The sequence below is a fragment of the Coregonus lavaretus genome (assembly GCF_964263955.1).
Source record: "Coregonus lavaretus genome assembly, chromosome: 8".
NCBI lineage: Eukaryota > Metazoa > Chordata > Actinopteri > Salmoniformes > Salmonidae > Coregonus > Coregonus lavaretus.
In genome coordinates, this window is record NC_139995.1 from 58,422,558 (window position 1) to 58,440,019 (window position 17,462).

The 17,462-nt window shown below is 45.0% G+C and overlaps 1 protein-coding gene across 1 annotated transcript in view; it reads right to left on the bottom strand.

Moving 5' to 3' along the window:
• Window positions 1-3,456: 3,456 nt before the first annotated feature.
• LOC311134113 (LIM and cysteine-rich domains protein 1-like) overlaps window positions 3,457-17,462 on the bottom strand; it is a 31,312-nt gene continuing 17,306 nt past the window's right edge. The window contains exons 5-6 of the mRNA XM_084167698.1: window positions 5,362-5,577; window positions 3,457-3,658 (exon numbers count right to left, since the gene is read on the bottom strand). Coding sequence (XP_084023824.1) covers window positions 3,521-3,658; window positions 5,362-5,577 — 354 coding nt within the window. The 3' untranslated portion in view covers window positions 3,457-3,520. The remainder of the gene's footprint in view (window positions 3,659-5,361; window positions 5,578-17,462) is intronic.

A 17,462-nucleotide genomic window follows, 5' to 3' on the forward strand; every position in this document is an offset into this window, starting at 1 on the left:
GCCAGGTTTTCCTGTGTCTACCCTTCTCAATGGCAAGGCTGTGCTCACTGAGTCTGTACTTTGTCAAGGTTTGCCATGGTGTACTGTCGATTTAGGGGCCAGATAGCACTACATTTTGCTTTGCGCTTGTGTTTCCCAATAAGTAATGTAGTTTTGTTTTGACTGTGTTGTAATTTGGTTTATTCTGATTGATTGGATGTTCTGGTCCTGAGGCTTCAGTGTGTTAGTAGAACAGGTTTGTGAACTCAGCCCCAGGACCAGCTGGATGAGGGGACATATTTCTTTGCTCAGGTCTTGGCATTGCAGGGCTTGGTAATGATATGAGAGGGGGTCACTTTATTTTAAAGAACTCTCTCTGTCTCTCTCTCTCTCTGTCTCTCTTTGCCGACCGGTATAAAGGAACATTAGTGAACACTACTCTGAAGAATAAGTGTGTATTCTCCTATACTGAAGAACATCAAATCAAACAGAAGGATGGGATCAAATAAGTTTTATAACATAAAATATCTATATAGTGTATATGTAGGAAATGGATAACCATCCATTAATTACTAACTAGATGAACAAAATGGATAACTGTAAATGAATTAATAACAAAATTAACAAAATTAACAGAATCATCTACTTCAACAAGGCAGAAATTGCTAAATTGTTAGCATAAGAGCACAGATAACTGCTGTTTTAAAACAAAACACAACATAGTATCTTTATTTATAACAAGATAACAAGGCATTGAACTAACTTTCAACAAAATCAGCTTTACTACTATTGCACTCTTATTGCATTTTAGAACAATTGTTACGTGCATAATGTATTATTACATTTGACAACAATTGTGACGTGTATAATTTATTATAAAATGTTACAACAATTGTTACAAGATTCAGTTACAAGTGGATGTTAGTTTTAGTCCCTATCCATACGAACACTCCTGGAGTAAAGATCATCAGAACATTTGATTATCATTCCTAGCACATGAAAGCACAGTCAATCAATCAAAAACAAAGAAATAAATCCACTTATCTAAAACATTTAATTTATTCAATATGCTCTCGTGTCATCATCCTAAAACAGCACAGTCAATCAATCAAAAACAAACAACAACATATCAAGATAATACAATTGAATTGTTAATTTATTAAATAAAATGTTTTAAAGGTTCTGCTTTGGAGAATTCCAGGTTTCTACTATTTAGTTCTATATAGGGTCCCAAATGGTACCCTATAGCATAGAGCATTCGGAAAGCATTCAGAACCCTTCCCTTTTCCAGATTGTGTTACATTACAGCCTTATTCTAAAATTGATTAAATAAAACTTTTTCCTCATCAATCTACACACAATACCCCATAATGACAAAGCAAAAACAGGTTTTTAGAAATTTTTGCAAATGCATTCAACATAAAAAACATAAATACCTTATTTACATAAGTATTCAGACCCTTTTCTATGAGACTCGAAATTGAGCTCAGGTGCATCCTGTTTCCATTGATCATCCTTGAGACGTTTCTACAACTTGATTGTGGTAAATTCAATTGATTGGACATGATTTGGAAAGGCACACACCTGTCTATATAAGGTCCCACAGTTGACAGTGAATGCCAGAGCAAAAACCAAGCCATGAGGTCGACGGAATTGTCCATAGGGCTCCTAGACAGGATTGTGTCGAGGCACAGACTTGGGGAAGGGTACCAAAACATGTATGCAGCATTTAAAGTCCCCAAGAACACAGTGGCCTCCATCATTCTTAAATGGAAGAAGTTTGGAACCACCAAGAATCTTCCTAGAGCTGGCCGTCCGGCCAAACTGAGCAATCGGGGGAGAAGGGCCTTGAGATGACTCAGAACCCGATGGTCACCCTGACAGAGCTCCAGAGTTCCTCTGTGGAGATGGGAGAACCTTCCAGAAGGACAACCATCTCTGCAGCACTCCACCAATCAGGCCTTTATGGTAGAGTGGCCAGACGGAAGCCACTCCTAAGTAAAAGGCACATAACAGCCCGCTTGGAGTTTGCCAAAAGGCACCTAAAGGACTCTCAGACCATGAGAAACAAGATTATCTGGTCTGATGAAACCAAGATTGAACTCTTTGGCCTGAATGCCAAGTGTCACATCTGGAGGAAACCTGGCACCATCCCTACGGTGAAGTATGGTGGTGGCAGCCCGATTGAACATCTTTTGAGAGACCTGAAAATAGCTGTGCATTGACGCTCCGCATCTAACCTGACAGAGCTTGAGAGGACCTGCAGAGAAGAATGTGAGAAACTCCCCAAATACAGGTGTGCCAAGCTTGTAGCGTCATACTCAAGAAGACTCGAGGCTGTAATCGCCAAAGGTGTTTCAACAAAATACTGAGTAAAGGGTCTGATACTTTTGTAAGTGTCATATTTACATTTACAATTTTTAGTCATTTAGCAGACGCTCTTATCCAGAGCGACTTACAAACATCTACATGATCCAAATGAGACAACGGGTGGAGTATTATTACAGATATAAAAGGGATGGGGTGGGGTAATAATTTTTCTTTCACCGACTAACATTAATATTAAATTAAAGCATCTTCTTCTAAATTGTTTCATCATAATCATTACATAGACAATGAAAACATGCTGTGACAGCGAGAGAGGGGCAGAATTACATTTAACATGAAGTTAATTTGCAACTTGCAATTTGACAAACTAACCCTATTAATAGGAGACCTCTCGAGTGGTAGCTGTGCCACTAGAGATCCTGGTTCGATTTCCAGGCTCTGTCGTAGCCGGCCACGACCGGGAGACCCATGGGGCGGCGAACAATTGGCCCAGTGTCGTCCAGGGTAGGGGAGGGAATGGCCGGCAGGGATGTAGCTCAGTTGATAGAGCATGGCGTTTGCAACGCCAGGGTTGTGGGTTTCGATTCCCACGGGGGGCCAGTATGAAAAAAAATAAAAAAGAATGTATGCACTCACTAACTTTAAGTCGCTCTGGATAAGAGCGTCTGCTAAATGACTAAAATGAGACAGAGAGTAGGGTGGAATGCTCTCCATTCCATCCATCCAGTTAAGTAACACTAACTCTAAGAGTTTTCTCTCTCCTGCTTCTCCCTTCCTGACCAGATCTTCTCTCTTGGCTGGCTGAGAGCTGTCTATTGCACCCTATTCCCTATATAGTGCACTACTTTAGACCGGGGGGGGGGGGGGGGGGGCTACACCGGGAATGGGGGGGGGGGGGGGGGTGGGGGATCACCTTCCTGGGTGTATGAGGACAGGAACAGGAGCTTTCAAGACTCTACCCACTCCAGGAGTGGGGCCAGGGGACCTAAACAGGGCTGGGGAGCAGGAGTGGGGCCAGGGGAACTAAACAGGGCTGGGGAGCAGGAGTGGGGCCAGGGGAACTAAACAGGGCTGGGGAGCAGGAGTGGGGCCAGGGGAACTAAACAGGGCTGGGGAGCAGGAGTGGGGCCAGGGGAACTAAACAGGGCTGGGGAGCAGGAGTGGGGCCAGGGGAACTAAACAGGGCTGGGGAGCAGGAGTGGGGTCAGGGGAACTAAACAGGGCTGGGCCAGGGTGTTTGGGGGCAGGAACAGGGACTGTCCAGACTCTGTCCACACCGCCAGCAGCAGTAATGGTCCTGGTGCCACGCCCGACTGTCTGTCCCCTTCTTGTAGTCGTCACAGAAGATCAGCTGCAGACGAGAAAAGAGAGAATGTGTTGAAGGGTTCTTTCTCCCTGTAACTAAAAAGCATTATTACATACACCTTAGCCAAAGACATTTAAACTCAGTTTTTCACAATTCCTGACATTTAATCCTAGTAAAAATTCCCTGTCTTAGGTCAGTTAGGATCACCACTTTATTTTAGCATTGCCTTTAAAAATTGTTTAACTTGGGTCAAATGTTTCGGGTAGCCTTCCACAAGCTTCCCACAATAAGTTTGGTGAATGTTGGCCCATTCCTCCTGACAGAGCTGGTGTAACTGAGTCAGGTTTGTAGGCCTCCTTGCTCGCACACGCTTTTTCAGTTCTGCCCACACATTTTCTATAGGATTGAGGTCAGGGCTTTGTGATGGCCACACCAATACCTTGACTTTGTTGTCCTTACGCCCTTTTGTCACAACTTTGGAAGTATGTTTGGGGTCATTGTCCATTTGGAAGACTCATTTGCGACCAAGCTTTAACTTCCTGACTGATGTCTTGAGATGTTGCTTCAATATATCCACATAATTTCCCTTCCTCATGATGCCATCTATTTTGTGAAGTGCACCAGTCCCTCCTGCAGCAAAGCACCCCCACAGGATGATGCTGCCACCCCCGTGCTTCACGGTTGGGATGGTGTTCTTCGGCTTGCAAGCAATCCACTTTTCCTCCAAACATAACGATGGTCATTATGGCCAAACAGTTTGAATTTTGTTTCATCAGACCAGAGGACATTTCTCCAAAAAGTACAATCTTTGTCGCCATGTGCAGTTGCAAACCGTAGTCTGGCTTTTTTATGGCGGTTTTGGAGCAGTGGCTTCTTCCTTGCTGAGCGGCCTTTCAGGTTATGTCGATATAGGACTCGTTTTACTGTGGATATAGATACTTTTGTACCTGTTTCCTCCAGCATCTTCACAAGGTCCTTTGCTGTTGTTCTGGGATTGATTTGCACTTTCCGCACCAAAGTACGTTCATCTCTAGGAGACAGAACGCATCTCCTTCCTGAGCGGTATGGCGGCTGCGTGGTCCCATGGTGTTTATACTTGCATACTATTGTTTGTACAGATGAACGTGGTACCTTCAGGCATTTGGAAATTGCTCCCAAGGATGAACCAGACTTGTGGAGGTCTACCATTTCTTTTCTGAGGTCTTGGCTGATTTATTTTGATTTTCCCATGATGTCAAACAAAGAGGCACTGAGTTTGAAGGTAGGCCTTGAACTACATCCACAGGTACACTTCCAATTGACTCAAATTATGTAAATTAGCCTATCAGAAGCTTCTAAAGCCATGACATCATTTTCTGGAATTTTCCAAGCTGTTTAAAGGCACATTCAACTTAGTGTACTTAAACTTCTGACCCACTGGAATTGTGATACAGTGAATTATAAGTGAAATAATCTGTCTGTAAACAATTGTTGGAGAAATTACTTGTGTCATGCACAAAGTAGATGTCCTAACCGACTTGCCAAAACTATAGTTTGTTAACAAGAAATGTATGGAGTGGTTGAAAAAACGACTTTTAATGACTACAACCTAAGTGTATGTAAACTTCCGACTTCAACTGTATATAGTGCACTACTTTTGACCACGGCCCATTTGGGACACAATCACCGTATCTGCGGTAATCTCCCCATATAATTAGAATGGATAGAATGGGCGTCCCCCTCATTCTATATCTATGAGTCCCCGTCACCTCGTCACAGCCTGCACAACGGGGTCTGGACCTCTGGCAGTAGTGTCTTCCACACAGCAGCTCTCCTTCCTTCCAGAAGTATACCAGATCGACCAGGGCCTCCCCACACTCTGAACACACAAAGCAGGTCGGGTGCCACTGCTTGTCGTAGCCTGCCCCCTCTGCATACACCACAGGACTGTCTAGGGTGGTGAGCTCCCCGCAACCACTGCAATGCTATAGAGGGGGAGAAGGAGAGGAAGGTGGAGAGGTGGGGCGGAATGAGAGTGAGAGGGGGAGGTAGAGAGAGAGAGAGAGAGAGAGAGAGAGAGAGAGAGAGAGAGAGAGAGAGAGAGAGAGAGAGAGAGAGAGAGAGAGAGAGAGAGAGAGGGGGGGGAATAAGAGGGAACAGAGGGAGAGAAAAACAATACCATTGAGAATTTTGTGGAACAATGAAGGAACAAAATCTGAGCGCCATGGAGACATGACATGTCATTCATGATCCAAATGGAGCAACTCCAGCCCAGTCCTACAGAGACGTTGGGAGGCAGGCTGGGTGTAACCCACTAGCCAGTGCACTGTTCTATCCACACCACACAACATGATGACACTGCATGGGCCTCTCTCAAAGTAATCAAGCCTACATCACTATAGCAACAGCACCAAGGCCAACCGTGAATCCAAACCATGTTGCATTCCTGTTATGATATAAGCAATCAAATGCAGATGTTTAGTCAGCCTTTAATTGTTTTCATACTACGCTCTCCCCCTCCCTCTCCCCTCCCCCTCTTTCTAAAAAGCTCTTCTAAACAGAGAGTAAAGGTTTTTTTTCTGTGTATATGTATGATAGCAAGCTCTCTCTTAATTCTGAATGTATAATAACAAGAGAGAGGGGGCAGAGACATTTCTGGACAACAAAATCATCAATATTATAGATGCGACGATAGTCACAATACATGACGATAGTCACAATACACGACGATAGTCACAATACACGACGATAGTCACAATACACGACAATAGTCACAATACACGACGATAGTCACAATACATGACGATAGTCACAATACATGACGATAGTCACAATACACGACGATAGTCACAATACACTACGATAGTTACAATACATGACGATAGTCACAATACATGACGATAGTCACAATACACGACGATAGTCACAATACACGACGATAGTCACAATACACGACGATAGTCACAATACACTACGATAGTTACAATACATGACGATAGTCACAATACATGACGATAGTCACAATACACGACAATAGTCACAATACACGACGATAGTCACGATACACTACGATAGTTACAATACATGACGAGTCACAATACACGCTATAGTCACAATACACTACGATAGTTACAATACATGACGATAGTCACAATACATGACGATAGTCACAATACACGACTATAGTCACAATACACGACGATAGTCACAATACACTACGATAGTTACAATACATGACGAGTCACAATACACGACGATAGTCACAATACACGACGATAGTCACAATACACTACGATAGTTACAATACATGACGAGTCACAATACACGACGATAGTGACAATACACGACGATAGTCACAATACACGATGATAGTCACAATACTTGACGGTAGTCACAATACATGAGGATAGTCACAATACACGACGATAGTCACAATACATGTTAAAGTGAGTTGTTCCCCTCGTCATTTCTCCATCAATACTCCATATTTTGGAATGAAATTTGGCACATCTGCTGAGAACTCCATTCCCTAAATGGTCAGCAAATGGCGGCGCGATCCACTCACTAGTTTTCTTGCCCCATAGGGGCTTTTTTAAATAACCTCCAAGAAATTCCAAAGTTGTTAACAGTGACACTCGAATCCCAGAGAAATATTAATTATGACCTTCACCTTCAATTTGAATATTCGAGAAAGGTGTTGTTGATTCAATAAAAAACTATATTTTCTCTGCAATCTTTCCCAGCAAAAACATAAGGAACACTAACTTATTACATAGGGAAAAGGCAAATGCTAACAGCTAACATTTCATTATTGTTGCAGGAGAAACAAAAAAAAGATGGACAGAATTAGGATTACAGATCATACAGTCTCAGTCTAAGTGAGAATGCAACGGCCCTTGATGGGATATCTACTTGATCTATGTTCGGGCCTGTGACGTATCAAACTGAAACCTAGCCAGGTCACCTAGCCACTCTCTCGTCTTGATGAGCTATCTAGCCAGAGACACGTTTTTTTTGTTGCTAGCTAGCTAACATTATATCCTCAGCCATATTCAAAACATAATTCAAGCCAGATAAGCCTACATTATTGAAATTGTATCTGTTTCTGTTAGTTTGACGTTGTAGATGCTTGCTAAATAGCTATCCAGGCTCCAGACTTAGCAGGCAGAAGCAGTGTCTTGTTGAAAAAATGACCCATTACCACTTTGTGTGCAATTCAAAGGCCTGGGCCAGCTTGTTGTCGTCAATAATAACAGATCAGGTTTGAATAACTGAACATGTGATTTACGGTTAGGACGAAGCGACGGACTGTACAGCCGAACGTGAGAGTAATTGTAATTGTAAACAAACACTGTTTAGCCTCTTACAGTTTACGGTCTTGCTCTTTAGTGGTTACATTTCTCCATCCCGAATTCTTCCGCTTTTTACCGAAACAGTGGCGGGGTGTGGCCTTGTTGTTGTTTGAACTGCAGATTGCCCCTTTTAATAACCAATGGGTATAAATCTAGATTAGGACCATTGAACAGGTTCTCAGATGCCAGATTGCATGTGTGTCTGACATGAAAAAACACGTTTACATCACCAAGTACATTAGTGGGGTAACCCTACTCTACCAGTATATATTAGGCTATTTGAGAGAAGGTTTGAATCCTAATCAACTCATCCAATGTGAGCACATCTGTTGTTGAAGTACAGTAGATCACTACTCTAGCAGGTGCCGTTGTGTGTATGCTGAAAAGCCTGCATAGGTCAAATTAGCTTTTGAATTTCCTGTCTTTTTTGGCTTCAGACAAAAGCTAATATTTCACTTAAAACATCGTTTTTTTTTAATTAATTTCAAGTTTTTTACCCGGAAGGTCTGATAATAGCACATGTCCTGCCACCAAACACTATTACTGTGCATTATAACTATGTGAAATGGCATAAAACAACATGGCTGTCAATGGCAGCATGAAGTGGTTGGTTTTTTATAAATGGTACAGCTCTTCAACAGTTTAAAGCTACAGACACCAACTGTAAAAAGGTCTTCCAATTACACAACTAGTTCACAAACTATATCATTACTTAAACGTGCACCACATTTGCATAAAATTTATACAAAACATATTTTATTTTGTATTAATATATATAGCAGTCAGTTGGTAAGATCAGTTGGTTAATGAAAGCAAAGTTCTAAGTTAGTATTTTAAATGACATGCAGTCACTTTTTTTTTTAATGAGAAGTGATCAGGTTTTGTCCACACCTGAGCTGACGGAGAAAGAGAGACAGAGATAGAGGTAGAGGAGACACACACAGAGAGAGAGAGAGAGAGGGAGAGAGAAACAGAACATCTTACTACTTCTACATTTGTAGCTAGCAGGGTTTATTCTGTTGATATTTTAACAGGGCCATAAAAACAGGTCCTTTCGGAGAAGCTGAACACCGACTCCCTTTTTCAGTCATAAATCTTCTGTTTTATCACCATCCACCAGGCACCTACAGTACTAGTGTGTAAAGACAGGGCCCTACTTACTAGGGTACATCCCAAATGGCACCCTATTCACTATATAGTGCACTATTTTTGACCAGAGCCCTATTGGCCCTAGTCAAAAGTAATGCACTATAAAGGGATTAACAACCCATTCACCGTTTCCTTCTTATGTGTGTTAAAACTGGTTTTGCCTTTCGTCTCTTTCTGATGAAAACATCATAACTCAATTTTATGTGTTTTTATTTTTATTGAAAGCAGTAACTACCTTCAATGTGTTCTGAACATTTCATGACTCTAGGACCAAGAAAATGTATTCAAAATAGCTTCTAAAGTTTCATAATTGTATGTCTGTTAATGGAGGAAACTTTCCATTTCCTGAATATTTTCTGTTTTGGACTGGTTCAACAGATCTGAACTACTGCATCTATTTGCTGTATAGGCCTGTTATCAAATTATTGTAAAACAACACAAAATTAACCAGAAATATATATTCCTTGTCATAATCCTATAGTAGGTATAGATACTATACAGTGCATTCGGAAAAATATTCAGACACCTTGACTTTTTCCACATTTTGTTACATTACAGCCTTATTCTAAAATTGATTAAATAATCATTCTACACACAATACCTCATAATGACCCCAAAAACTTGTTTTTTTAGTTTAAAAAAAACGTAAATATGACATTTACGTAAGTATTCAGACCCTTTACTCAGTACTTTGTTGAAGCACCTTTGACAGCGATTACATGCTCAAGTCTTTTTGGGTATGATGCTACAAGCTTGGCACACCTGTATTTGGGGAGTTTCTCACATTCTTCTCTGCAGATCCTCTTAAGCTCTGTCAGGTTAATTAGGAGCATCACTGCACAGCTATTTTCAGGTCTCTCCAGAGATGTTCGATCGGGTTCAAGTCCTGCCTCTGGCTGGGCCACTCAAGGACATTCAGAGACTTGTCCAGAAGCCACTCATGCGTTGTCTTGGCTGTGTGCTTAGGGCCGTTGTTCTGTTGGAAGGTGAACCTTCGCCCCAGTCTGAGGTCCTGAGCGCTCTGGAGCAGGTTTTCATCAAGGATCTCTCTGTACTTTGCTCCGTTCATCTTTGCCTTGTTCCTGACTAGTCTCCCAGTCCCTGCCACTGAAAAACATCCCCACAGCATGATGCTGCCACCACCATGCTTCACCGTAGGGATGGTGCCAGGTTTCCTCCAGACGTGACGCTTGGCATTCAGGCCAAAGAGTTTAATCTCGGTTTCACCAGACCAGAGAATCTTGTTTCTCATGGTCTGAGAGTCCTTTAGGTGCCTTTTGACAAACTCCAAGCAGGCTGTCATGTGCTTCCGCCTGGCCACTCTACCATAAAGGCCTGATTGGTGGAGTGCTGCTGAGATGGTTGTCCTTCTGGAAGGTTCTCCCATCTCCACAGAGGAACTCTGGTGCTCTGTCAGAGTGACCATCGGGATCTTGGTCACCTCTGTGACCAAGGACCTTCTCCCCTGATTGCTCAGTTTGGCCGGGCGGCCAGCTCTAGGAAGATTCTTGGTGGTTCCAAACTTCTTCCATTTAAGAATGATGGAGGCCACTGTGTTCTTGGGGACCTTCAATGCTGCAGACATTTTTTGGTACCCTTCCCCAGATCTGTGCCTCGACACAATCCTGTCTCGGAGCTCTACGGACAATTCCTTCAACCTCATGGCTTGGTTTTTGCTGTGACATGCACTGTCAACTGTGGGACCTTATATAGACAGGTGGACTCCAATCAAGTTGTAGAAACATCTCAAGGATGATCAATGGAAACAGGATGCACCTGAGCTCAATTTCTAGTCTCATAGCAAAAAAAAATATGCTGTTTTCACTTTGTCATATTGGGGTATTATGTGTAGATTGATGAGGGAAAACATTAATTTAATAACTTTTAGAATAAGGCTGTAACGTAACAAAAGGTGGAAAAAGTCAAGGGGTCTGAATACTTTCCGAATGCACTGTGCACTCTGTCCACTCAACAAGCTTTATTAACATGTTGTTTTCCTATGTCCACTCAACAAGCTTCATAAACATGTTGTTTTCCTATGTCCACTCAACAAGCTTTATTAACATGTTGTTTTCCTCTGTCCATTCAACAAGCTTTATTAACATGTTGTTTTCCTATGTCCATTCAACAAGCTTTATTAACATGTTGTTTTCCTATGTCCATTCAACAAGCTTCATAAACATGTTGTTTTCCTATGTCCATTCGACAGGTGGAGCAGCAGAATAATATTGATAGCTGCCAAAACCAAGCTATTTAATCAGAACTATAGACAACTATTCTCTCTCTCTCTCTCTCTCTCTCTCTCTCTCTCTCTCTCTCTCTCTCTCTCTCTCTCTCTCTCTCTCTCTCTCTCTCTCTCTCTCTCTCTCTCTCTCTCTCTCTCTCTCTCTCTCTCTCTCTCTCTCGCTCCGTCCGCATCTCTCTCTCTCTCTCTCTCTCTCTCTCTCTCTCCGCCTCTCTCTCTCTCTCTCTCTCTCTCTCTCAATTCAATTTAAGGGTCTTTATTAGCATGGGAAACATATGTTAACATTGCCAAAGCAAGTGAAATAGATAATAAACAAAAGTGAAATAAACAATAAAAAGTGAACAGTAAATATTACACTCACAAAAGTTCCAAAAGAATAAAGACATTTCAAATGTCATATTATGTCTATATACAGTGTTGTAACAATGTGCAAATAGTTAAAGTACAAAAGGGAAAATAAATAAACATAAATATGGGTTGTATTTACAATGGTGTTTGTTCTTCACTGGTTGCCCTTTCCTATTTTAACAGGTCACAAATATTGCTGCTGTGATGGCACACTGTGGTATTTCACCCAATAAATATCGGAGTTTATGAAAATTGGATTTGTTCTCAAATTCTTTGTGGGTCTGTGTCATCTGAGGGAAATGTGTGTCTCTAATATGGTCATACATTTGGCAGGAGGTTAGGAAGTGCAGCTCAGTTTCCACCTCATTTTGTGGGCAGTGTGCACATAGCCTGTCTTCTCCTGAGAGCCAGGTCTGCCTACGGAGGCCTTTCTCAATAGCAAGGCTATGCTCACTGAGTCTGTACATAGTCAAAGCTTTCCTTAATTGTGGGTCAGTCACAGTGGTCAGGTATTCTGCCACTGTGTACTCTCTGTTTAGGGCCAAATAGCATTCTAGTTTGCTCTGTTTGTTTGTGAATAATTTCCAATGTGTCAAGTAATTATCTTTTTGTTTTCTCATGATTTGGTTGGGTCTAATTGTGTTGCTGTCCTGGGGCTCTGTGGGGTCTGTTTGTGTTTGTGAACAGAGCCCCAGGACCAGCTTGCTTAGGGGACTCTTCTCAAGGTTCTGTAGGTGATGGCTTTGTTATGGAAGGTTTGGAAATCGCTTCCTTTTAGGTGGTTGGAAAATGTAATGGCTCTTTTCTGGATTTCGATCATTAGCTGTCAGGTTTTGGCCATGACTGTTCGGGTTTTGGTCACTAGATGTCCCCATTGCACCTTTTTGTACCTTTTGTTTTTCTTGCTCTAATTATTGTTTGCACCTGTAGGTCATTCCCTTGTTAGTATTTAAACCCTGTGTGTTCCTCAGTTCCTTGCTCAGTGTTTGTAAGTTAGCACCCAGCCCAAGCCTTGTTTTCTATGGATATTTCTCTGGTTGGGATTTTACCACTTTGTGGAGTTTCTTTTGTTTTTTGGAGTTTCCTCTTTGTGCCTCTTGGCTTTATTTCTGGACATTGTGGATTTAGTTTCTTTGCCTGAAGATTTTGTTCTTTAATTAAACCACCATCTCTAGTACTGCTGTGTCTGCCTCATCTTCTGGGTTCTGACAATTATTAGTGACTGTTTCTCGCACCGGGTCGTGACAGAAACACTGAGCCATTATTATGAACCCAGAGGCAGCCAGTACCCAGGATCTTTTTTCCATGCTGTCCCACCATGAGGGGACTGTCCAACGCCACGAAGCTGCTCTGGTTCAGCAAGAGGCCTTAATGGCTAGACATTCTCAACTTCTGTCAGAGATGCTGACTTCCATAAAGCAGATTTCGGATCGACTTTCCCCGGCAACCGCTTCTGCTCCAGTTCATCCGATTCAAGGACCCCTGGCAGTTAATCCCCTGGCTGAACCTCGTCTGCCGCCTCCCCAACGGTTCTCAGGGGACCCGAGTGTTTGTAAGGGGTTTTTCACCCAATGTTCTCTCTCCTTTGAGCTGCAACCATCGTCGTTTCCCACCGACCGGTCCAAGATAGCATATATCATCACCCTGCTGTCGGAAAAGGCCCTGGCCTGGGCTACTGCTGTGTGGGATGCCCAAAGTCCCTGCTGTGCCAGCTACTCTACCTTTGCTGAAGAATTCAAGCGAGTGTTTCAAGGTCCTACCAATGGCCCTGACTCAGCCAAACAGCTCCTGACTCTCCGCCAAGGTCGGCGCAGCGTGACGGACTATGCCATCCAGTTCCGCACTGTGGCAGCAGCAAGTGGCTGGAACGACGAGGCGCTCACAGTGTGTTTTTTGAAGGGTCTTTCTGACACCATCCAAGATGAACTGGCCACTCGGGAACCACCGGACAACCTCGAGTCCCTTATCAAGTTGGCTTCACGCATAGACCAGCGTCTGAGAGAGAGAGAACAAAACCATAGACCGCTCACCCTAGCTCCTATCGGTTCCAGCTCCGAGTCTCCACCTTTATCCTCGCTGGCTCCACCAGAACCCATGCAGGTTGGACGCATCTCCCAGGCTGAGAGAGACCGCCGGATGAGGGAGCGATGCTGTCTATATTGCGGCAAACCGGGCCATTTCCGCTCCACGTGTCCCGGGCTCCAGGGAAACGCACTCTCCCGTGCAGGCCTGGGAGGACTGTAACGGGAAACATAACCTCCTCCCATCCATCCAACTCCCGCCTGCTCATTCCTGTTACCCTTTCCTGGGACGACCACGAGTTTTCTCTTCAAGCCTTGGTAGACTCTGGAGCCGCAGGTAACTTCATGGATGGGATCTGGGCGAAGGAGAATGGCGTTCCTTCTGAACCTCTAAGTGACCCCATAAGGGTTACTACGTTGGATAGAAGTCCTTTGGGATCTGGACTTGTCACTCGTGCCACTACCCCCTTACGACTTTCAGTTTCCCAACACCAGGAAGTGATGAACTTTCATCTGATCTCCTGTTCCGAGTTTCCTCTCGTCCTTGGTTATCCCTGGCTTCACAGCCATAACCCTCACATCGACTGGTCTGTGGGCACTATCAAGCAGTGGGGTCCTACGTGCCAAGCCACTTGTATCTTCCCGAGTTCCCAGAGTTCTCCTTCCGAGTCTCTAGAATCCATCGACTTGTCCCGAGTTCCCGAGTGTTACCATGACCTCAAACTGGTATTTAGCAAACAGAGGGCCACCAAACTACCACCCCATAGACCTTACGATTGCACCATCGACCTGTTGCCGGGGACCTGCCCTCCCAGGGGTCGGATCTTTTCCCTTTCTCCTCCCGAACGAGCTGCTATGGATACCTACATCAAGGACGCTCTGACAGCAGGTCTCATGCGTCCATCTACCTCGCCGGCGGGAGCAGGGTTTTTCTTTGTGGCCAAGAAGGACGGTGGATTACGACCCTGCATCGACTACCGGGGACTCAATGCCATAACCGTCCGTAACCGCTACCCGCTACCCCTTATGGCCACAGCCTTCGAGCTGCTCCAGGAAGCAGTTGTCTTCACTAAGCTTGACCTGCGGAACGCATACCATCTTGTGCGGATTAAACCCGGGGACGAGTGGAAGACCGCTTTCAACACGCCTACTGGTCACTACGAATACTCTGTGATGCCCTTCGGCCTGACCAACGCTCCGGCTGTGTTCCAAGCGCTCATAAACGATGTGCTTAGGGATATGCTTAACATCTTTGTGTTTGTTTACTTGGATGACATCCTCATCTTTTCGAGCTCCCTTCAAGAACACACTAAGCATGTCAGACAAGTGCTCAAACGCCTCCTAGACAGCCATTTGTACGTTAAGCCGGAGAAGTGTGAATTCCATTCCTCTCGAGTACAATTCCTGGGATTTATAGTGGAACCCGGACGAGTCCAGATGGACCCCAAGAAGGTAGAGGCGGTAGCGGATTGGCCCACCCCCAAGTCCGTTAAGGAAGTTCAGCGCTTCCTGGGCTTCACCAACTTTTACCGCAAGTTCATCAAGAACTTCAGCTCGGTGGCAGCCCCTCTCTCGGCGGTAACCAAGGGTGGCAACACAAGGTTTCTGTGGGGAAGAGAAGCTGAGACGGCCTTCCAAGGACTCAAGCAGCGCATCCTCTCTGCTCCCATCCTGACACTACCAACGGCGGATGAACCTTTTGTGGTGGAGGTAGACGCATCAGAGGTTGGGGTTGGAGCTGTCCTGTCACAGAGGGGTGAAGACAAGAAGCTTCATCCTTGCGCCTTCTTCTCTCACCGGCTTACCCCAGCCGAGAGGAATTACGATGTGGGGGATCGTGAACTCCTAGCGGTTAAGATGGCATTGAAGGAATGGAGACACTGGCTCGAGGGGGCTTCTCAACCGTTTCAAGTGCTTACGGACCACAAGAATCTGGAGTATATCCAGCAGGCGAAGCGGTTGAACGCCAGACAAGCTCGATGGTCTCTTTTCTTCAGCCGATTTCAGTTTATCCTCACCTATAGACCCGGGTCGAAGAATCTCAAACCGGACGCCTTGTCACGAATCTACTCTCCTGCCATTAGAGAAGATACTGACATGACTGTCCTTCCGGCCGCTAAGATCGTGGCTCCGATCTCGTGGCAAGTGGAGGATACCGTGAAACAAGCTCAAGCCATCGAACCGGGTCCTGGAGGAGGTCCTGCTAATCGGTTGTTTGTTCCCAAGGCAGCAAGGTCTCAAGTCCTTCGGTGGGGGCACTCCTCTCGCCTCACCTGTCACCCGGGCGTAGGCCGCACCTTGGAGTTCATCCAGCGTAAGTTCTGGTGGCCCACCATAAAAGAAGACGTTGCCACTTTCATCAAAGCCTGTTCCGTGTGCTGCCAGGGCAAATCTTCTCACCTCCGCCCTCAAGGACTCCTTCACCCTCTATCTATTCCCCACCGACCCTGGTCCCATATCTCGTTGGACTTTATTACTGGCCTTCCTCCGTCCCATGGTAATACTACGATCCTAGTCATCATCGACAGGTTTTCTAAGGCGGCCAGGTTTGTTCCTTTGACCAAATTACCTTCTGCCAAGGAAACGGCTGAGTTGGTGATTAACCATGTGTTCCGAGTCTTCGGGATTCCGCAAGATATGGTTTCCGACAGAGGTCCCCAGTTCGCCTCAAGGTTTTGGAAGGCCTTCTGCCAACTCATAGGGGCCACGGCCAGTTTATCTTCAGGGTACCATCCGGAGTCCAATGGCCAAACTGAGAGGATGAATCAGGAGCTGGAAACCACCCTCAGATGCATGGTTTCCAATAACCCGTCCACTTGGTCATCCTTCATTGTTTGGGCCGAGTACGCGCACAACACCTTGTGCTCCTCCTCCACTGGTATGTCCCCGCATGAGTGTCAGTTTGGCTATGCGCCTCTATTGTTCCCGGACCAGGAGGCAGAAGTCAGAGTGCCTTCAGCCTCGAGGTTCATCAGACGCTGTCGGCTTACGTGGAAGAAGGCACGTCTTAATCTTCTGCGTTCCTCTCAGCAGTACCAACGACAAGCCAACAGAGGTCGCCGTCCCGGTCCTACCCTGTACCCCGGCCAGAGAGTATGGCTCTCAACTAAGAACCTACCACTACGGGTGGAGTCTCGCAAGCTGTCCCAGAGGTTCATCGGTCCCTTTAAGATTGCCAGGAGAGTCAATCCCGTTACTTTTCGCCTGCACTTACCCAGATCCCTTAAAATCAATCCAACATTTCACATTTCTTTATTAAAACCTGTTGTTTTTTCTCCCCTTATCCCGGCAGGCAGACCTCCCCCTCCGCCCCGTGTCATCGGTGGCCAGTCGGCTTATACCGTCCACCGGATACTGGATTCCCGCCGGGTGCAGCGGTCCTGGCAGTATCTGGTGGACTGGGAAGGCTACGGTCCCGAGGAGCGCTCCTGGGTTCCTGCCAAGGACATACTGGACCCTGACCTCATTCGTCAGTTCAGGGCCCTCCACCCTGAGAAGGCTGGTAGGAACGTCAGGAGCCGTTCCTAGGAGGGGGATTCTGTCAGGTTTTGGCCATGACTGTTCGGGTTTTGGTCACTAGATGTCCCCATTGCACCTTTTTTGTACCTTTTGTTTTTCTTGCTCTAATTATTGTTTGCACCTGTAGGTCATTCCCTTGTTAGTATTTAAACCCTGTGTGTTCCTCAGTTCCTTGCTCAGTGTTTGTAAGTTAGCACCCAGCCCAAGCCTTGTTTTCTATGGATATTTCTCTGGTT